General features: G+C 41.0%; 1 protein-coding gene and 1 non-coding gene across 2 annotated transcripts in view; both read left to right on the forward strand.

Moving 5' to 3' along the window:
- Nucleotides 1-22,763, forward strand: part of CALD1 (caldesmon 1) — a 184,311-nt gene that overhangs the window by 123,337 nt on the left and 38,211 nt on the right. Inside the window, 1 exon segment of the mRNA XM_047694157.1 lies at nucleotides 21,103-21,249. Coding sequence (XP_047550113.1) covers nucleotides 21,103-21,249 — 147 coding nt within the window.
- On the forward strand, nucleotides 14,487-14,593 carry LOC125081522 (U6 spliceosomal RNA). Its single transcript, XR_007121724.1, has one exon. It is a non-coding gene; the product is annotated as a U6 spliceosomal RNA (small nuclear RNA).

Below are 22,763 nucleotides of genomic sequence, written 5' to 3' on the forward strand. Positions count from 1 at the left end.
GAATTGAGGAAAGGAATGGAATGTGGTGAGTTGTAGTGGTGCGAAGAACCCAAACCTTGGGCTTAGCCAGAAGGCGGCTAAAATCTGATGTGTGTTTATCTTGAAAAAGTGATTTGATTGCTCTGTGTCAGCTCTGCTCATCTGGATTGTAAAACAGGAGTAATCATGTCTCCTGAGTGTTACTGTAAGGGTTAGATGAAATGGATCCTGCCCATTGCCTGGCACCTAGTAAGGCCCACACAGAGGGGAGTTCTCACCATTAAATAAGCTTCCTTGTCATTTTAATCAATTTGTTTGCTTCACTCTTTCAAAGTCAAGGTTGGCTAGTCTGGTATATCCCCCCCACTCTTTTTTTTTTTTTTTAAATCACCTGTGTTATGTTTATTTTTAAATAGACAATAGCTGTTGTGTTTGGCTTTTTTAGCCTTAAAAGTGTCACCTACAACTTGAACAAGGAGTCAAATTTGGCAGAGTTCATTGTTAGCAACAGCCCCAGGGGCCTGGGGCCTCCTACAATCTCCCAGGGGCCTGTACACCCATTGTGTAGAGGTTCCTGGGGGAACTTGAGGACATCAGTTCTCTCTGGCAGGCATCAGAGCAACTCATCTGAGCAGAACACCACGATATTATGACACATCTTTGAGACAAAGGAGTACCAGTAAGAAAAGCCCCAATTGATTAGTGATGTCCTAGCTCTGAAGGCAATCGCTCAGCACCACCAAGTCTATTTCCTCAACTGTGAAGTAGAAAAGATAATAGTGTTTATCTCACTGGTATTCTAAAGATCACTAGAACATGTACATGATGGAGGTGTTTTGTAAATTACAGGAAGTTAGAATTGTAATCCATTATTGCTTGGATAGATCTGACTGAGTTCATGAGTTGGTTCTGAAAACAGCTTAGCCACTAAACAGGATGGATTAACAGGATGGCCCTGCTGACACAGATTATAACAGGGCAACCTCTCGTTTTGACAGGAAGCCCTTCCCACTTTCACTAATACCATAGACAAAGCCTAGTTTGGATGGTGGTACATGTGAGAAAAGGAGAAAGGTAGTAAAGTAGGGTGAAGGTCAGAGCAGGGAGAGGGCATCCCTGTAGACAGGTGAGAAGAGAAGCAGGAAGACATGAGGAACAGGGCTTTTCTTTTGCTGCAGCTTAAAAAAAAAAAAAAAAAGCAAATGACACCTCTGGGTTCAGATGTCTGCTCTGGAACTGGGACAGCCCTTCTCAGAGGTTAAGACCAGGTACTCACTGATGATACATATTCAGCTCCATGGAAGTTTTCAACTTAAAATTTCTTTGACTGCATTTCTGAGTTTCAAAAACACCCTTCCAAAAAAATGCATTAAAAAAAAATTAGGATTGTGGGTTTTTTCGGTTTGGCCTTAAAAAAAAAATTTTTTTTTTAATCCAAAACCATAATTGTGGCCTACCAAGATGGATTCTCCTCCCATACAGCGAGGATTTAATTTTTCCAGTCCCCTCCCTTGGTGTCTGTTATCCTCTTCTGGTTTTTGATGAAGTGCACATGTTCTAGAAGACTCTCCTGGGCCTCAGACATGAGCGGCTCACTGGCCACTGCCAGTGTCCTAATAAGGGAATGAACATGCTCCTGTTGCTGAGGTAAGAGGAGTCAGGCGGTGGAGGATATTTTTGCTGATTGAGGAGGATAAGGTGTGGTTTGGCAGGTACCCCGTTGGTTGGGCTGACTCCCGACCAAATTCTCTTTTTACAGTTCGAATTCCGTAACAGACTGTTTAAGAGTTGTTTCCTCACAGATCCTGAGCTGAGTTTTAAGATCCTCATCCCGACACAAATCATCCATGATGGGGAAAAATAGGAAACTGGGGGTTATGTCATGTCTTTATCATGAGAGGAGATGAAATGCTCCCACCTGCCAGGCCTGCTCCTCCAAGGGACCGCCACCAGCCAGCAAAGGTGGCATCAGACCCCGTCAAATCTGGTCAACAGGGAGAACAAGGAATATATCACTCAGGGTATTTAACCAGTGTTTAATAAGTTTAAAAAAACTTATCTGCACAATATTAAGTAACACCTACATTCTGCTTATAAATACTGATATACCTCAATTCAAAAAATACACAAAGAGAACTTGGCATTAGGATCATAAGGGCGAGTGGCACCATCCGTTTCCTCTCTGATCTCTAAATACTTGCCCATGGCTTCTCTCTCCACGACTCTTTTCTGAACGACTCTACACTGTCTTTTCACATAACTGCAGCTGCCGCCAACTCTCCCTAAGACATTCATTATGAATCAGTGTTTCTCAGTTTGGTTGTGCACTGGGCTCAATTGGGGAGCTTTAATGCCTGGATCATAACCCCAGCGGGTCTGGTTTAATTGGTCTGGGGCACAGCTTGGGCAGAGGGATTTTTTTTTTAAAGGTTGATTTATTTGAGAGAGAGTGCAGGGGGGAGGGGCAGTGGGCAGAGGAGAGAGAATCTCAAACAGGCTCTGCACTCCGCAGGGCTCAATCCCAGAACCATGAGATCATGACCTGAGCCAAAATTAAGAGTTGGGCGCTTACTGGACCGAGCCACCCACGTGCCCCAGAGCAGAGGGATTTTTAAAAGCTCCCCCAGGTGATTCTAATGCATAGCCAAGGCTGAGAACCAGTCTTGTGAATGTATCCTCTGTTGTGTCATCCAGCCCCCAGATGGCAGGACCAGGCTCCTTTTCTTTCTGATGTTTTGAAGCCTTTAAAGAAAATACAGTATATATATATGAAACAGGTCAGACAGGTTTCCTCTCAGATTGAGAGGTTCAGTTCAGTTGTTTTAAGCCTAACAGTAGGGAATTGTGCTTTCAACCAAAATCAACTCCTAGACACATGGTTACTGTCTACACTTTATTTCTCCTGCACGCAAGAAGTGAAATTAAAAAAACAGTGTATCTTTTCCAATGTCAAATAGTGAAGTTATAATCTTAATTTTTTCTCTGTTTTTTATGGAGATTATTCACTCCTTGATATCTAATTTAGTTAATAAATGCCTCTTTATTTGGCTTTTCTTTTAATAGTAAGTCAGTTTTACATTCTGAAATTGTGTAATTGCCATCTGTGGCAAGGATAAAACGATATGACTGGGGAATTTAAAAAAATTCTTTGAAACCATCTGTCTTCACAAATAGGATCTGGAAGCACAGGACCTGCATGGGGAGAAGTTTTGAACTTTGGAAGAGTCACAGATTAATGTCCAGAGTAACTCATTGTTCACAACTTCTTTACTGGAAATTTCATTACCAATAAAGAAAGGTCATTTAGAAATTCAGAAGAGCAGCTGAGCAAGGAAGATAAATTAGAAAATCATCACCTTAAAACTGACTAACAAGTTATTACTATAGGTGAAATTGGCCTGGGCAAGTATGTTGAGCAAGAAAAGAATAGAGCCAAGGAAGACACCCAATGGAAGACACAAAAGAAACTACAAAATAAATGGTAGGCAGAGAGCTTCAAAGAGGAAGCTATGGCCAACAGTGTCAAAGGCCTCTGTGAGGTCAAATAAAATGGAGTCTACAAAGGGCCATTGGGCACTTTGTTTCAAAGTGTAACTCTAGAGAGCACAAGTCTGTAATACAATGTCATTTTGAAGTCATGGCTACTAATGTCTGGATCAAAAATAATCAGTATTTTATTCTGAGATATTTAATAACCAAATTGAACTGTTCTTTTAGGTCTCTTATTAAACTGATTTAAAAAGCCTAATTCTGACATTAAATGTAAAAGGGACAAGACAGCCCATGATACAGTGGAATGAGCTATTTTGGGCTATTTTAACAAATTGCCAAAGAATGACAGAATCAGTTTCAATTTGAGCACTTGAAAATATTTTTTCAAGAGCACTTGAAAATATTTCTAAAGGAACAGCTAAATCAAACTTGCTTGGTTCACCTACTTGCACTGAATTATTTTTGCTTTCCATAGACATTGCAAAAGGTGAAAACCAACACTAGGCTTGGTAGTGTGAAGAGAGAATATAGAGGGATATAAGGCATTTACAAGGGAAGATGATACAAAGGGGGTTATGAGGGAAACACATACCCTCGAGTAGCAGGAAATATAGAACATCTGCTTTGTTCATGAGCCAAGCCAAGGCCAGTCATCTGACAAGAATAGAGATAGGCCAATGGCAGGTGTGCACACGCACACACTCACACACAAGCTCTAAAAGCAAGCCAGGGTCCCCAGTCAACCTGGAAAACACCAGTTGACTCAATTTGACTTTAGCCCCTGATTATTGACTAGGTTCAAAAGTCAAATATCTTTCCTGTCCATAACCATTTGGTTCTTCTTAACTAGGAAAACACATTTTCCAGCTCTATCTCAGGGGGACTTTCTGTATGTAGTTGCAACATAATGCCACCTACAGAGAAAGTAGTATACAAATGAGAAACAGATTTGCAATAAATGTATTAAAACTTTTGCATTGTGGTCCAAAGAGCAAAATTCTGTGGGTATCTACCCAGGCAGACATTGGCAAGAAGGCTTTGACTGGTGATTGCTTACAACTTCCGGTGGAAAGGAATTGAGAGAAATGTTAATAGTTGAAGTTGTACTTCCTGTACTTTTTGCTAACCCTCTTCTGTCTCCATAGATTTGGGGCTGTCACTGTTACTCCTAAGTTGGTTTAATATAGCTCTATTCCATCACTTCATAGTAGTGAACCTTAAACCTGAGAGATTATTTCTTCCCTCAATGAATGATCAGTTTTCAGCTTCTAGAAATCATGATCAGAGAACAAACCCCATGGGCCATGCAACATGGCAGCAGGCATGGCCAGGTTTTCCTGACATATTCACAAGCCAGTATGGAGCGTCTACCCTTGGCAACCCACAAAGCTTCTGAATATGCCTTTGGAAAATGACCCCACTGTGTGTGCTTTTGTTGTTAAAAAAAAAAAAAAAAAAAAGTGCACCTTTGGAACAAGCTTTGGAGTAGTCTTCTCCCATTGATAAAGCTTTAATAACACTAATTTTTTGTAAATAATCTGGAGCCTAGTAGAGAATTAATTGGTCTTTCCTTGGTCATGAAACTGAGTCACATTTCATTGATCTGTCCTTTTGGGCACTGCTGTTGTTCTGTATTTGACTCTAAAACTTTTGAATGGCTCCATGTTGGCCTAGCTGTCCTTTCCATGTCTGATTCAGAGAAATCCATGTGAACTTGGGCAATTCACCTCACATTGCAAGGAACTGAACTGGGCTTCATCATTGTTAATTAGCCTCCATAATTGCCCTTGCTCAGGGCTTTATGCCATATGCCTTTCTTGAATTCAATTACAACAACAACAACAACAAAACCAACCTTATTAAATACCTATTTTATGCAAGGCACATTAGGAGGAGAGCTAAAAATATGTATAAAACGCAACTCTTGCTTTCCACAAACATGACATGAGAGATAAGATGATACACAAATAACTTCAAGGCAATATGTGACAAATGTCTGAAATGACATCAGAGATTTCACAGGAGGCCAAGAGTTCCTTCCAGTTGACTTCCATTATGTCTGGTAAGACTTCACAGAAAAGTGTAAGCCTTTGAGCTGGGCTTGAGGGATAGAGAAGACCGCTCCAGGTATAAATGGAAAGGAGGAAAGGGCATTCTGAGTAGAATTTGATCAAAGGAAAGAAAGCAAGAGAGTATGAGATGAAGTTAAAAGGACAGGAAATGAAGCTTGACTAATAGTGATTATGCTTTCTGGCCCTGGCACCTTCACTCTGTCCGTCTTTCCAACCACATGTAACTGGTCCTGAGGGAAGAGCAAGAGTTCCCACCCCCAGAGGGGAGGACAGCCCCTCCCTTTTCTCACACTAGGACTCCTTACAGCTGACTTGTAACTGGATAAGTGGATTTGCAGGTGATATAGCTTATCTAGTTTAAATGAAACAAACCTTCAGAAAATGGACTTGGAATTCTGGACTTAAAAGAATTTCTACAGGGACGGCTGGCTGGCTCTGTCTATAGAGCGTGTAACTCTTGATCTCCGGGTCGTGAGTTTGAGCGCTGCATTGGGGGTAGAGTTGACTTCAAAAAAAAGAGAATTTCTGCAGAAGTTTCAGGTGGAAGGTAGTACTGATCCTGTGATCCCAAAAGACATCGAGAACGTGGCAGAGCTGTCCCAGATGCGGGGAGCGCATGCGAGCCCTCACTTCCTCAGCCACACACTTCACTTGTTCCTTTCAGTGAAGGTGAATTTCCAACAGAAAGGGGGAGTGTAACTGCTTTTCAGAAGAAACTCCTGCCACGGAGAGGTCTTTTGAAAAATGACCCCATTGTCTGTGATTTTGTTGTTGAGAAGAATCAGAGGTGTAACCGAGCAGTATGATCAGAGCTTCACACCTACCTTGGAAACATTTTCTAATCTTTAAAAAATGTCCCAAGTGAAGCATTTCAGTAGATTTGAAGCTGTTTCCTAAAGATGTAAAACTAAAACACCTTTGGATTACTTCAGATGAACAACTGGTTGACATCAGGACAGACGTAAATCTTCTCAGCTACTTTCATCAAACCGCACTCTTGGTGGGGAGGTCGAATCTATTCATATCATGCTTCCATATGCCAAGCCAATAATATGTTCTTTCCGTTTGAATCTACTTATCTTTTTTTAAAATGTTTTATTTATTTGTTTGAGAGAGAGCACAAGCAAGGGGAGGGGCAGAGGGAGAGGTTAGAATCAGGCTCCCCGCTGAGCAGGGAGCCCAATGTGAGGCTCAACCCAGGAACGCCAGATCATGACCTGCTGACCTGCACCGAAGTCAAACACTTAACTGAGTGAGCCACCCAGACGCCCCTCTGTTTGTTTTATAGATCTGTAAAACACTTATGATAGCACTATAAATAAACCAGTGCGCATGTGTGTGTGTGTACGTGTGTGTGTGTGTGTTTGCTTAATTTTTTAACTGATATGAGTACACTGTAAAATTTTTTTGAGACCCTTGGGTTAGATCTGGGATCAGTACACTTTTCCTCTGAAGGACTAGATTGTATACATTTTCAAATTTGTGGCAAATATGCCCTCTGTCATAATTACTCAGCTCTGGTATTGAAGTGTGAAAGCAGCCACAGACAATATGGGGCATGGCTACATTCCAGTAAAACTATTTACAAAAACAGGATGTGGGCTGATTTGGTCCTTGGGCCATAGTTTGCCAGTCCCTGGCTTAGAGGACAGAGGTATTTGCTGATCTACAGAGTGCCCTAAGAAAGCCCATACAGTGTCTTGTCATAGGTGAAAAAGACAACAACGATGGGAACTACGTAGACTTGCATCTATCTGGTCCTGACTTTGTAATTACTTGTATGAATCACTTCGCCTCTTAGACCCTAGGTTGCCATGTATAAAATGTGGAGCTTGGGTTGAAAATAACCTCCAAAATACCTTCTCATTGAATCATTCCATGGTCCTAATATCGCCTCGCCACATCTGTGGATTTTTTTTTACCTAGGACCTGATTTCTAAGCAGAATCTGTGAAAATCTGATTTAACTCTGTGGGCAAAGTGAGTACAAGACAGTGGAGAAGGTGACAAAAATAAGAGAGGACAGAAATGCTGTTCTAAAAACTGGGAAGTCCCACGGGACGCCTGGGTGGCTCAGTTGGTTAAGCAGCTGCCTTCGGCTCAGGTCATGATCCCGGCGTCCTGGGATCGAGTCCCGCATCGGGCTCCTTACTCATTGGGGAGCCTGCTTCTCCCTCTGCCTCTGCCTGCCATTCTGTCTGCCTGTGCTTGCTCTCTCTCCCTCTCTCTCTCTCTGACAAATAAATAAATAAAATCTTTTAAAAAAAAATAAAAAAAATAAAAACTGGGAAGTCCCAACTTAGGGTTCCTGAAAAATCCTTTACAGTGCATTGTCAGTGATGGTCAGAGTCTACTCGTCTTATAGCTGAGATGCATGGAGCTAAGATGTGGGGAGCTGGCCCTTTATCTCCTGGGAAAAGTGCAGTGTGAATGAAATACCCAGAGTGGAGTCTGAAACTAGAAAATCCTCCCTGTGTGCTGCCCTGGGGCCTCTGCCACGGAAGGAGCCTCTCTCCTTAAGCTTTGTAAACTGTTTGGTTTACTCTTGCAGTTAACGAGGAGCTGTCTTTCTTTCTGGGTCTGCCAAGCACAACTGGACCTTCACTAATGCCCTTCATGCACTCCAAGCCCCGGCCAGACTCAACTGTTTGCTTTTCCATGTCCATATTTCCTGACTCCGCAACCTCACCATTTGAGCTCTCTGTATGTGGGTGGGGCCTCTTCCGTCCCCTGCCACCCCCAATCCCAAAGGATCCAGCTCAAATACCACTTCCTTCATGAAGCCTTCTCTCATCCCTCAGCCAGCAAAGCCTGCTTCTTCCTCTAAACTCTACATCACTGTATCAGTAAGTCTCCTATGATATTTCCACATTCTATCTGCTCTTGCATTTTTACAGATGTCTTTGCTTCCCTACCAGATTAGAAACTCCTTTCAGGAGTTTAATTCATCTTGGTTTCCTTCTCAGTGGCTTCAACAGAGTAGATGATCAATAAATATCTGTTGAATGGACATCCTAATTCTGGCCACCCGAGGGTCCATCTGCAGTTTCCCATGACCACACATTAAGACCCTACCTTCCCATCTGGCCCAGAATCACCACGTCATCCTCAGAATCTAGACCCCTCAGGCAGCCCCTTTTGCTGCCCACAGCTCCCCACCCTGATGTCCCACCCAAATTTAACTGTCCTCCCCTCAAAGTTTACGTCTCACATGGATCACCAGTTTGATTGGGGAGAGGAATGTATACAAGATTAGAAACCTACAAGCCAATGCCGATGCTATAACATTGTAATTTGTAGTTAGAGAATAGGATATCTTTAGGGTAAAGTCAGTTATCTCCCCAACTGAAATCAGTGCCTTATATACCAGGTAACAGTTTTAAGGAACTAGTGATTGCTTTAGTATCTAGTCTAGAGACAGCATAAGCCTTGTTGGTTAATAATCTATTGTTGGGATAGAAATTCGCTGGTGTGTGACAGATACCCTCGAGTAATTTTAAGTACTGTTCCAGAATGTCTCTAATGCCCGGGTTTCCCTCCCTCGGAACCCTGGCTGTCTGATTCTTAAGCTGTTGGTGATTGTAATTCAATTAACCCACACAAATGAAGGTGCTTCATTATTAATATTGCTCTGTTAAAATGTTCTCATTTTTATAGGGGTCTTCTATTAACTCAAAGGGAGTCTTTAAGCATGGAAGGTTTTTATGTGGTTTGATTTGGTCAGGCTGGCTCTTAACCAAGTCAGAACAAATAGGTATTTGCTTTTTCCCCTCTGCAGTGAGCAGGCCCAGTGTTAGGTAAGGTTTCTGTTGACTTAGGAAGATGATCTACCAAGCGCAGAGCAAACTCCTTGACTTCTTTTCCCAACAGTAGGGAGGTTGGACCCATTAGCCATGGTTGGCTCCCAAGTCCTCTGCAAGAATAAATGTTCTTTCCAAAGAGCCAAACATCCAGGATTTGGCCCATCATTTTCCATTTCCTATCTCCACTCAAGGTTTGTCTTTCTATTTGCTACCCCCTGTAAACAAAACTTTGCAGTTCTAGCACTTGGAGGGGAGCTACTCGCCAGCTGGACGTTAGGTACGTTTGAGCAATACCTCTGGGGTCAGGGAGGCAGTCACCACCCGAAAATATGCTTTCTTGCCAGAGCGACACTCATGCATTTCAGCAGAGGTGCTGGAAACAATGGTCCGGTGTCCTGTCTATCAGTACAGTGGAGCTTTCTATTTCTGAGGAAGAGAGGAAGCATGAAAGGGGGAGGAAGATGGGAGGCTCTGCCGCCGAACAGAAAGAAGTAGAGCCAACAGGGAGTACGGGCAAGAGGAAATGAAGAGTAAGTCTTTTTCTAATTAAGAAAAATGAGAGTGGAAGCAGAAAAGCTCCAGAGGGTACTTTTGGAGGAGGAGAGGATCATAAAAGGCCTGTTATGAAAATCCATTACCCATGAATTTTCCCCCAGTAAGCACTGCCTGTCTGGAGAGGCTGGGGAGAGTCCTCTCCGCTGACACAGGACACGTGACGTCTGTTAGCAGCATCCGCAGGCCGTGCGCCATTTCCGTGAGCATGTCTGCAATCCCACTTGCCCCTTTCAGGGATTCCCTTTCATTAGTCACAGGTTCATAATCTCTACTTTAAGGACATCTTGTTTTCCTTTTTCCAGTCGCCTTATTCCTTTTGTCAGATGCTTACCAATGTGACAGCAGTACCATCATTGGAAGCCCCACCACGTGAAATGGTGGCCCTTTGTACCACACCACACAAATATTTCAAATTTGGGGCTAAGACCTGAATTTCTAGACACTAAGCATAAGACTCATCTAACATGAGTTCGTATTTTTACATTCAAAGATGGAAAGGGGAATTTCTGTTCCTAGGAGTCTTTGGCTATGAAAAGAACCTGCTTGTATATGTATCTACGGTCAGATACGGTTACTCCAAATTGGCGGGGGAACATGGGGGTCTCCCTGCACCCTGCTCTGGGATAGTTGTTGAGCCAATTATATATCCAGGTGCAGACCTAGTGCAAAAGAAAGGACTGGTAAAATGTAGTGTTGCCAGTCACAGACACCTGGGTCTGAATTGCTTTAATATGTTGTATTTGAAAAAAATTAAAGCCGAGCTTTTGTGTCCACATCTACTGTGCACATTAAAGCAAGATTGTCTTAATTAATAGATATAGCAGGGCGCCTGGGTGGCTCAGTCGATTAAGTGTCTGCCTTCAGCTCAGGTCATGATCTCAGGGTCCTGGGATCGAGCCCCATGGCAGGCTCCTTGCTCAGCAGGGAACCTGCTTCTCTCTCTGCTGCCCCCCCACTTGTGCTCTCTCTCCCTCTCTCTCTCTGTCAAATAAATAAATAAGATCTTTAAAAAAAATAGATACAGCAGTCAGGAAATAGCCCCAAGTCAGATTTTACTTTTGGTTGACATTTTAAAAGGCCTAAGTTTATTAATGGCTGTATTTATTTAAGATTCTTATTATTTAGTATTTCTTGGTAAACAAAGAATCCTAGGTTGGGGATGAAGAAAAGGTCATACTTAATGAAAACACAGAATTGGGTTTATCTCTATTAGTCATGTTTTATACTAGTTGATAAGAGTTAAAAGAAAGGAAAAGAAAAGTTTGAGGGGCACCTGGGTGGCTCAGTGGGTTAAGCCTCTGCCTTCAGCTCAGGTCATGATCTCAGGGTCCTGGGATTGAGCCCCGCATAGGCTCTCTGCTCAGCAGGGAGGCTGTTTCCTCCTCTCTCTCTGCCTGCCTCTCTGCCTACTTGTGATCTCTGTCAAATAAATAAATAAAATCTTAAAAAAAAAAAAAAGAAAGAAAAGTTTGATTATTTTAATTCTCTTATTGGCCACTTAAACATTTCTCTCACTCCTTTTCATTCATTTTGACCAAAGTTCAACATTAATAACCAAGTGAGGAGCAAAGTAGATCTTCTCCATCATTAACCTGCTCTTTCCATACCTACACTTTCCAAACATTTATAAATGAAACGGTGACCTGTTTGGATCTGACCAAGCTTATTGTTTTAACAGGGCGGGATAGCAGGAGGGATGCAAAGGCAGTCCTGTCTGTGACAAAATAGATTTTAGTTTAATCTCAGGAAACTGTCATGGAATTATTCTTCCAAAATCTGTACTAAATAGGTTTGACAGATGCCTTGTTCCTTTCAAAAATAACTGTGATAAAAATAGCAATTCAGTGGGGACGCCTGGGTGGCTTGGTCCATTAAGCATCAGACTGTTGATTTCAGCTCAGGTCATCATCTTGGGGTCCTGAGATCGAGCCCCGAGTCAGGCTCCCCCCTCAACTTGGCATTCCCTCCCTCTGCCCCTACCACCCTGCCCCCCACTCTCTATCTCACTCTCTCTCAAATAAATCTTTTTTTTTAAAATAGCAATTCATTAAGAAAGAAAATCCAGATTCTGTTCATTTAGTTCTGCTGAATATCACTAACCATCTATGGACTTCTTTTTTAAATTATTAACATATGATGTATTATTTGCCCCAGGAGTCATCTATGGACTTTCAAAAAGAAAATAGTACCAGTTGAATAAAGAGTTTAGATAGAAATTCCAGCCTCAAGAAATGTTTGCAAAACCATGTGCCTTGTCTATCATTCTAAACTACAGCTGTTCCCATAAACATAGATGAATCTCAGAAACACATAGTTTTATGAAAAACTAACCGTAGGGGGCGCCTGGGTGGCTCAGTTGTTAAGCGTCTACCTTCAGCTCAGGTCGTGATCCCAGTCTCCTGGGATGGAGCCCCACATCCAGCTCCCTGTTCAATCAGAAGTCTGCTTCTCCCTCTCCCATTCCCCCTGCTTCCATATCCTCTCTCTCGCTGTGTCTGTCTCTGTCAAATAAATAAATAAAAATCTTAAAAAAAAAAAAAAAAAAAGAAATTAACCATAGAATGTATACAGTATGATTACATAAAGTTGTAAGAAGGCAAAACTAAAAAATAAATTGAGCCTGGGTGGCTCAGTGGGTTAAAGCCTCTGCCTTCAGCTCAGGTCGTGATCCCAGGGTCCTGGGATCAAGCCCCATGTCGGGTTCTCCGCTCAGCAGGAAGCCTGCTTCCTTCTCTCTCTGCCTGCCTCTCTGCCTATTTGTCATCTCTGTCAAATAAATAAAATCTTAAAAAAATAATAAATAAAATAAATTGTTGAGGCATGCATACCTTGGGAGTGAAACTACCAAAAAAAAAAAGTAGGAGAGTAATAATTGATAATAATAATTAAATAATAATTAATAATAATAATTAAAATAACCCAGAGGGAGGCAAGGTGGAGGGGTGTGCGTCTTTCACTGTCTGATGCTGTTTTCTACTCTGCTCCATGGCACATGTTTTTGCACCGTGGTCTGTGGTTATAAAACTCATGTGATTATGGAATGTCACCATTGTATAAAGCATGTGGAAGGCGGAGGGTGACAACTGGCAGCGATGACATGTATCAGAGCCCTGGAGGATGTCAGCACACAGTGTCTTACTGTTGGGATCTAGAACTTACCGTTGCTATGCAAACTGTAGTAATTCTCATAAAGGCGTTAGGGGAAGGGTTTGGGGTGGAGAAAGGGAATAATTGAAATAGAACATACCTCTCTTCCTGGGTAAATTTCTTCAGAGTAATTTTCAGAGTAAGACTATATGCCTTCACCCTGGCCAAAGGCACACCACTGATACAGCAATGAATTATATGATGGCAGCTTATTTTTACCTTCTTTCCCTACCAAAAAAAACCCATATAATTATATAGATATATAAAATAAATAATATATAAATATATAATAAACGATAACAATATTTTAAAATATATATGTACTCTAAATCAAGGGAACTCTTCTTCCATTCTATTCAATTTGATTACTAGCAGACCAATTGACTATTAGCTATTAAGCCATTTCTAAACATATTCTGCCTTAAAAATTTTTTTTATTTACTTGATTTTTTTCTCCATTGTCATTTTTAATGCCTTTCTTTAAGGAATTCAAGGGGGAAACATTCAGAATTGGACTTTATGTTCATTTAATGAAACCACAGCATTTTACAGACACCACATATAAACAAAATGATATTTAAGAGCCTGGAATGTTGCTATAAACTTCTTTTAATTGTAGAACATACAGTAAATCTCTGGGGCAAATATGACTCATTTCAGTAGGTTGGATTTTCCCTCCTGATCACAGCATTGCCTGAGAGTTTGCTAAGAGCTTTTGAGCAATTCACAGAGCTGATGGGATATGTTTAGGGATTCTGCTTGCATTTCATATTATGAAAGAAAGTCACCAGGGTTTTTGGTACATGGAAAAGAATAATGAAAGTATGTATGCGTCATTTTGCCTCCTAATAGTTGAATACATCTTTAACCCACAAGAGGTTTTAACTCTTTAAGTTGGATCCCATATTAAGACACAGGTTAAGACAATGACATAGAATCAAGAGTGAGGGAAATCAGACAAAAGCAATTGACTAAGAAGTTTTTCTTTAAAAAAAAGAAGAAGAAGAAATCATTTTTCCTTAAGGCCTTCTCCTGAATCTGGCCACTGTGAGGAGTGGAGAGCTGCAGAATGCTGTGGACAGGATCACGTTTGTGGTTGAGTGTCTCAGTTACAACCTGGAATCCCACCCACCCACCCAACCAACACCACCTTCTCTCAGACAACTCCTTATATGAAAGTGTGAAAGTGGAAATAGTGTGGGTTGCAGGGTGGGGAGCGCCGATCTGAGAGTTCAGCCAACCCTACCAGCCCACATGTTATTGTGAATTTGCAAATGGTGAACTACTGGTAGGATCTCTGGAGGTGAATTTATTCGATCTGTTAGAATTTTAGGTGCAGTAGTCTCTTTTTAAAATATGGGAATGTGGCACAGACAAGGAAAGCAGAGAGACTCGGGACACTGATCTGCACGGGGACCTCTTTAAGTCTTTAGTAAGCGGTGCTGGCTTCAGTAGCACCGACACTGAAATTGCGGCAATCCAGAAAAGATTAGCATGGCCCCTGCCCATCGATAACCTGCAAATTCGTGAAACATTCCTTATTTTTTTTTAAACGTCTTTAATAAATAGGCCTCACTTTAGTGCTTTGAGCCTTTTATTTTCTCTGTGGCTTTCTTCACTTAACCTGTGGGTCTGCATGTGTGTCTGTGTGTGGGTGTGCTTACTAGCACGAGGGATGTTGAAAAACAAAAGGCTTTGAAGGTGACAATTCAGAGTCAGTTCCGTGGTGCTCTTGTCATCTCTTGTTGTACACCTGTGGTTCTCTAGTAGTGAAGGTACTGAAAGAGATTCCCAGATTCATATCCATGCCTGTACGTTCTGTGGTCTGATAAGTAACTGTTTCAGGTATGAGAGAAACTGTTCTTCAAATACATAGAAATGCAGTGGTTTAGAAGACAGATACCCTTTTATGTATTGTTGATTTTATAGACATTTTATAAAACATTTTATTAGTAAATAACAAAAATATAAGTAGTCATCATGATACCTTAATGTTTCTTGATATTTTGTTTTTTTAACTTTTTTAAAGATCTATTTATTTTAGAGAGAGAAAGAGAGAGAGAGCATGAGTGGGATGGGCAGAGGGGGAGAGAATCTCAAGCAGGCTCCACACTGAGCATAGAGCCTGATGTGAGGCTCGACCTCATGACCTGGGGCAAAACCAAGAGTCGGATTCTTAACGGACTGTGCCACCCAGGCACCCTTCTTAATATTTTAAAAGGATCCACCTTCTTAAAATAGTAGAAACCACTGCCATACAAGATATAGAAGATTAAATATTTTCTCTGGTCCTGTCAGTTAGCAGGGGGCTGTCTTAATGTGTGCTGATGTGACTTGGTTATTTGAAGTGACAGAGCATGGGGAATTCTCACTTCGAAACACCTGGAGTGACTACTATGAAGGGTGATGGGACAGAATCTTTAAATGAATATACACTATTCCACTTCCCAGTTATCTACCCTATAAAAGGCATACACAAGAAGGAACTGTATGCAACAGAGTTGTAGCACTATATGCAACAGAGAAAAACTAGGGAAAACCCAAATGTCTGTCGAAAGGAAAATGGTTAAATAAACCGAGGGCTCCTTGCAGTAGATGATAAGAATAAATTATGTCTTGATGAACTGATTTAGAAAATCATCAAATATATTATTAACTTAAGTTGCAAAATAATTGTATCATATATACCATGTATGTAAAAGAAAAAAACAATAGCAAGATTGCAAATCCAAACTTGATTATTTGGTTGTCCAGTTAATTTCTCAGAGTAGTACTGTGATTATCAACATAAAATAAGTAAATTCAAACTCATTATAGACTCAACCACCCTTCTTTTTCATTTTCTGTAGGTCTTCAGTGCTCCTAAACACGCAGTAACATCAGCTTCATAAAAACGGTTCTTGTTTTTCTTTATCCTATTTTTAAACCCGACTTCCCGATAAGAGATCTTGTTTGGTTAATAAAATACATTGCCAGCATTTTTGCTTAAAAATTTTAAGGATCTACTGTAGTCTCAAATCAGAAAGCAGCAAAATGGAAAAAAAAAAGACAAAATGAAAGGCAGTAGGGCAATACTCTTCAGACTGTGGGGAACACAGGGTACAAACAAAATGAAACAGCCTATACTCTAGGTGAAATTAGAAGAATTTTGCCAGTGTTGTGCAAGTCTTGAGAAATATTTGATGGGGAAGATGGGGTGAGGGAAATACTGAGGCAAGATGACTAGCGCCTTGCTCCAATGTCTTACTACAGAAGCCTCGCCCCTTCGCCTTTCTCCCTTCTAGCAGACCCCAGCCCGTCCAAATGTAGACACTGATTCCTCAGCGACTTTCTTATTTGCCATGTCTGCAGTACTTTTATTTATTTGAACTTTCTGTCTAAACGGCACAGCATGTAACATGATTATCTTGTTACTTGAATATACTGAGGCTGTGGGGCTCTGATGGTAAAAACTTAAAACGTCTTTGGTGTGAAAGCCACAGCATTCCAAGAAAGTTTTCCCATTGCATAGCTCTGTTTTTTCTTATAACACCAGAACCTTTAAACTGCTGGTTCTGGGAATGAAAGACAAGCCAGTCCTCTCTCCTTTTTTCATACCACTGACAAAATCAAATAACATCATGTAATTTTTATGGACTTTTGAGACTTTTTAACACTTTCTCTCTCTCTCTCTCTCTCTCTCTCTCTCTCACACACACACACACACACACACACACACATGCTCTTCCTTCCGAATGTTTGATGCTACCAGCAGTACTGGCCTTCCTGTAGTGAGATCAATCATGTCTTTCACCAGGTATTCTTCAAGAGACGAGTGAAGGTGGTTAGCAGAAACAAAGCATAATACTCCATAATAAACCTGCTTACACTCAGCAGCGGTGGGAAAACCATGGATTCTGGCCAATCAATACTGATATTTAATAGAGGTGCCTTACCTATCATTAGTGAGTTACCAGTTTCTTAGAAGAACAGATCATAGTAAAATGGTTAAATCTCTAGTAAACATAGTGTAACCATTCTCAGATGATTCCGAGGAATTTTGGGTCCCACACTGCCCCAGGTCATCTGGGACCAGTAGTGGAATACCACTGGGCTGCTTTCAGCTGGCATCTGCTGAAGGTTCACAGAAGGAACAAAGGGATTGGATACTTTTATTATAAGCCAGTGGGCGTTAGGTATGATTGTTACTGGTCAGCAGCATTTCAAATATGTTTAAGTCCAGTGTGCAGAAGATTAGAAACGTTAACATTTTGTTTTTAACTGAGTTCCAAGTAGAGGTTATGCTAACATTTGGTATATTAAAGATGCTGCATACTCACCTGTCCTTTGGACAAATTCTGCTTGGAGTGAAATTAGCACTCATTATGTTGCTGGTGTTGTATACCTTTCTGAAGGGCAATTTGCCAACATGTATCAGAAGCCTTTTAGGGGCACCTGGGTGGCTCAGTTGTTAAGCATCTGCCTTTGGCTCAGGTCATGGTCCCAGGGTCCTGGGATCGAGCCCCACATTGTGTTCCCTGCTCAGCAGGAAGCCTCCCTCTCCCTCTCCCTCTCCCTCTCCCACTCCGCCTGCTTGTGTTCCCTCTCTTGCTGTGTCTCTCTCTGTCAAATAAATAAATAAAATCTTTTTTAAAAAGAAAGAAGCCTTTTAGATGAAGATACTCTTAAACTCAGAAATGCTAACTTCTAAGAATTTTTCCAAGATAAATAGCATATCTATATGATATAAAAGCATATCTATAATGATGTCCTTTGCAGCCTCATTTATAAGAACATAAAGTTGGAAAAATCCTAACTGTCCATCTACATAAAATAGGTTACAGAATAGTACATCCATATAATTGCTATGTGGTTCTATACACAGAATACTGTGTTGCTGAGGAAAATTAGATTTTGCAAATGTGTTAAAAAAACAGTCATAAATAAAGAAACTGTTTATGAAATGATATGTATAACATGGTCCCACTTTGTTAAAAACAAAAGTATCCATGCATGCAAAACAAATGTGTGGTAAAATATATCAGATGTTAGTTGTGTCCATATCTGAGTGGTATGATTAGGGAGCTGATTCTCACTTTCTCTTTTACACATCTGGTAGTGTCTGGTTTAAGCAAATAAGAAATGTATGTTACTTTTAGAATAAAAAAAAAATTAAACAGTTGAGTTGCTCTCCATTTTGAACGAAAAGTAATAAACCTGTGGGAGTAGCATGAAGGGTGAGCTGCTGTGGGTGAGGCCCAAAAGCTGAGCAGCCACTGAGGCTCATGGAGGAAGTCTCAGAGTCGAAGAATTTCCACACATATCAAGTCATTTGGCAGGAACGGAATTTCACTTATAAAGTCAAGTGGTATGTGACTGAGCCAGCAACTGGGCATGTTGTGATTCAAAATACCATGAAAGTATTTTGGCTCCCTGTTTATTTTGAACTTTGAAAACAACTTTAATATGTTTCTTTATTGGTAGTAATAAAAGATCCTTAAAAATATAGCTCTAATAACTGCGTAGCCTAGGCAAGGAGCTACCAATGGAGAATACCAAACAAGAAGAGTTAGGAGAGACAGAAGAGTGAGTGGTCTGGTTGTCAGCCCACCCCTCCGAGGAGAAATCCAAGATGAAGAAGGGTTGAGTATGACCTGGCCTAGAGAGATGGCAGATGTAGTTGGGTAGGTGGGATGTGGAGGGCAGTTAATATCTCAAATCTTTGAAGTATAGTGGGAATTTGAGGGTTTCATGTGAGATTCCATTTAGGGGAAGGCAGGGGGAGTTGTTTTTAGCATAGGATATCCCAGATGGAGCTTTTAGGTCTCTTGCTTGTTTTGGAAAAGAAAGGCCCCCAAGTAGTAGCCAAGACCTCACGGCTGATCCAGAGATATAGAAGAATGAATTAAACCTTTCTGTTTGATTAGCTTGGGAAGCAGTCATGAAGGGCTCATTCTCCCTGCTGTGGTTAAAGCTATCTACTGAGAAATAAGCCAAAAGAACATTAGGCCAAGAATCTGAAGACTAAAGCCAAACCACTGGGAAGGGCTTTTGATTGCAGACTACAGTGTGATTGAATTAGAAAGGAACATTCGATTCATGTCATGCTGTCACCTCAAATTCAACACGTCTAAAATTGAACTCATCTTTCCTCACAAAGCAGCTTTTCAAGTGAACTTTGCTAATAACAACAGAATATTGCACTGTGAAACGCCATACCATAACATATCCGGGATTTCATTTGATTGTCACACAGTTACAGGCAAGGGACTTTAACTCAGGTTAAAGGGCTGGGCTGCCAGCTAGTAAGAGAGCATTTCTAGAAACGAGGTTTACTGAGTCATAACCTAGTCCTCCTCCAACGAGATCACACCGCCTTTCTCTCCAGATCTGTAGAAATAAACCGTCAGTTTCACAGAATTACTATGACATTTTAGTTACTTATATTGACACTTGAGTATTGCACACTAGCAGATTTTAGTAAGTATGAAGTCAGATTTTCTGAAGCAACAAAGAACAAACCAACCAAACTTTGGAACTGTTAGTCTTGTTTTTTATAGGTGAAAAACATTCATAGTGTTCGTATTCTTGAAGTCAAAAGATAGACACAGACGAAATAAAGTGTCGGATCTAAGCCTAAAGATGTCTCATCTGTAATCTAACATAAGCAAACCATCATCAGTTATAGTAGGTTCATATTGTTGGTACAAATTACATGGTTCTGCTGTTTCATTTTCTTTCATTTGGAAATTATTTTAGGTTTGTCATTATGTAAGAATTATAAGCATGAAATGTTTATATATCTGGATATCTATTTGTAGATGTGTAAGTAATATAAGAAGACAAGCCGCCCACTGTGCATTGTGGCTCCATCCCAACCCATGGCCCCATCGGGCCAGCCTAGCCCTGCTTCCTTGGGACTCTGTATCTCAGATGTGTTCCTCCTTCACAAGTAGCCAGGGTAACCATGCAGATCACTTTATCTTGAGTTTAGACATCTGTAGTTCCCCAGTTCCAGTTCTTTTTCTTTTTTTATATTTTATTTATTTATTTGACAGAGAGAGAGAGATCACAAGCAGGCAGAGAGAGAGAAGGGGAAGCAGGCTCCCCACTAAGCAGAGAGCCCGATGTGGAACTCGATCCCAGGACCCTGAGATCATGACCTGAACCGAAGGCAGCGGCTTAACCCACTGAGCCACCCAGGCAATCCCCAGTTCCAATTCTTGATTTGAGAATAATATTAATGGGAATGTACGTAATGCAGTGATGGTGATTGTATAATTTTCCTAAATAGGTATTTGCTTCAGACAAACTACAAAAGCCCGATACCATCTATGTGTATAGAGAGCGCCCTCTGTGCTTCCCCTACGTGCCTCAGCTCTTGGGTTTCTATCTACGCATACACCTGGGGGCTATCACGATGGGCCCAACCTGTTGGGGTAGAATCCTAACACATGGGTTTTAGAGCAAAAAAGGGGGCCTTTCAGGGAGCCACACTGACTTGGAAACCCTCCTATCAGTTGTCAGTAACACCTTCCCTCTCCAGTGATCAGGAACTGAAAGGAAAAAATAAAATCCAAGCAAAGAGGGTATCCTACTCTCCATTTTAATTAGCAATTTGGGTTTACTAATGCCAAAATCCTGGCTTGGTAACTTGATTCTTTTCTATACAACATGCTGAATCTTTTAAGCGAGTGTTTTGATTATTTTTTGATTCAGTGCTTCAGATTTTTGCCTCTAAATCCTAACATGCTAATAAGTAGTTTAGTAAAGATATTTAAATTTGCTTACCCACAGTCTCTGCACAGCCTGCTTTTGTGTATTTTTTTTTTTAGGTTAAGCTATTATTTGATCACTGGAAATTGTCCTGTGTAGCTATTAGACTCGTGCTTTTCAGATGCTCGGAAGTTTGCAAACTATGCAGATCACGTCTCTATAGAATGGAACGATCCATTTAGAACTCTGGTTCAGTCAGTGGTTGAGGTCAGGAAAGGACTCAGAGCTGATCTGGCAAAGATCCTGGTGAAGACGGTTGGCGTCTGGCATGCTCAAGAGGTTGTCTTTGTGACGTTGCAGGATCGCCTACCAGAGGAACGATGACGACGAGGAAGAGGCCGCCCGTGAACGGCGCCGCCGCGCCCGGCAGGAGAGGCTGCGGCAGAAGCAGGAGGAAGAATCCTTGGGGCAGGTGACTGACCAGGTGGAGGTGAATGCCCAGAACAGGTACTGTCCTTCCCAGAATGGAGAACTTCTAAGTTACTTCTTAGCCTGTCTGATGAATGGAATGTGCTGGGCAAAGCATTCCCTTCTCAGCCCGGCTCAACTCTTTTTCTAACTTATTCAGTCATTTTTGTGGTCATTGTAGGTCCCTAATCAGATAAGACAGTCAAACTGATTTAGAAATTTAGACACCAGGGGCGCCTGGGTGGCTCAGTGGGTTAAAGCCTTTGCCTTCGGCTCAGGTCATGATCCCAGGGTCCTGGGATTGAGCCCCGCATCGGGCTCTCTGCTCAGCGGGGAGCCTGCTTCCTCCTCTCTCTCTGCCTGCCTCTCTGACTACTTGTGATCTCTATCAAATAAATAAATAAAATCTTTAAAAAAAAAAAAGAAAAGAAATTCAGACACCACTACTTTCTTCTCTTCCCCTCTGCCATCCCCTGCACACATCCCACTTGAAGTGCTTTATTTTATTTTATTTTATTTTACAGTCTAGTAATCTTTTTATTTACTAACTATGATGGGTTACATCTTTAAGTAAGGAAAACTATTTACATTCATTCTTTAGGGTGTTGTCGTCTGTTTTGAACTGAAGATTTATTAGCTTAATAGGTCCTCTATGCCTCCCAGTAGCAAATAATATTTGAATTTTTAAAGTAGATGTAAATGGCAGATGTCTTATTTTTCCTGATCTACAGCCTCAGTCAGTATTCTCTGATCACTACAATATTCAGCAAGGTGCAGAATCCTGCTTAATGTAATGTATTTATTCAAACAAGCTTATGAGTTTACTAGCACATTTTTTCCTATACAGGCTTTGGTAGTGATCAGGACAGTTGAAAACTCCTAATCGGTTCAACTTCTTCAAAATGGGCTTTTATAAGCTCACACATATGTCACTTAATGCCCCAAGGTATAAAAAAGATGAGAATATTTGGGGGTGGGGTTGGAGAAAAAAATAATTTTTGTTTATAATTATGGGCTAAATAAATGTGAAGCTACAACAGAAGCTTCTGTGTATGGTTTTGGTTTTAGCCTATTTAATTTTGTGTGTGTTGGGAGGGCATTGTTGATAGTTCCTTTAAGTCAATCCAACAAGAAAAAATTGAAGGAAAACAGTTCTGGCCTCTTTAACCTAAGTATGAGTGGGTACACAGGTTTCTAAAAGTCTTGAAGATTCTGTCTGACCTGATGAATTCAATAAAGAAACCTATTGGTTAGGTAGAGACATAGAGACCTTGTTTTGGTGGTATGGCAAAAAGGTTGTGGGTATGTTCTCTAGGGTTCACTACTGTCTCTGAATTCAAATTTGGCCTTTCCCTAACTGTGTTTCTTCAGTTAAATGGAAATGAAAATTGTACCTCTCTCTTAGGAATGTTGTTAAATTTAAATGAGTTATACTACATATGAAACCCATGGTGCCTTGCACATAATAAGCCCCTAATTTTAACCATTATCAGGAAGATGTTATCAAAGCCTTAGGGAAGAGGTCTGCATAATCATTCACTATCTTTTTTATT

The sequence above is a fragment of the Lutra lutra genome, chromosome 11, assembly GCF_902655055.1.
Source record: "Lutra lutra chromosome 11, mLutLut1.2, whole genome shotgun sequence".
Lineage (NCBI taxonomy): Eukaryota > Metazoa > Chordata > Mammalia > Carnivora > Mustelidae > Lutra > Lutra lutra.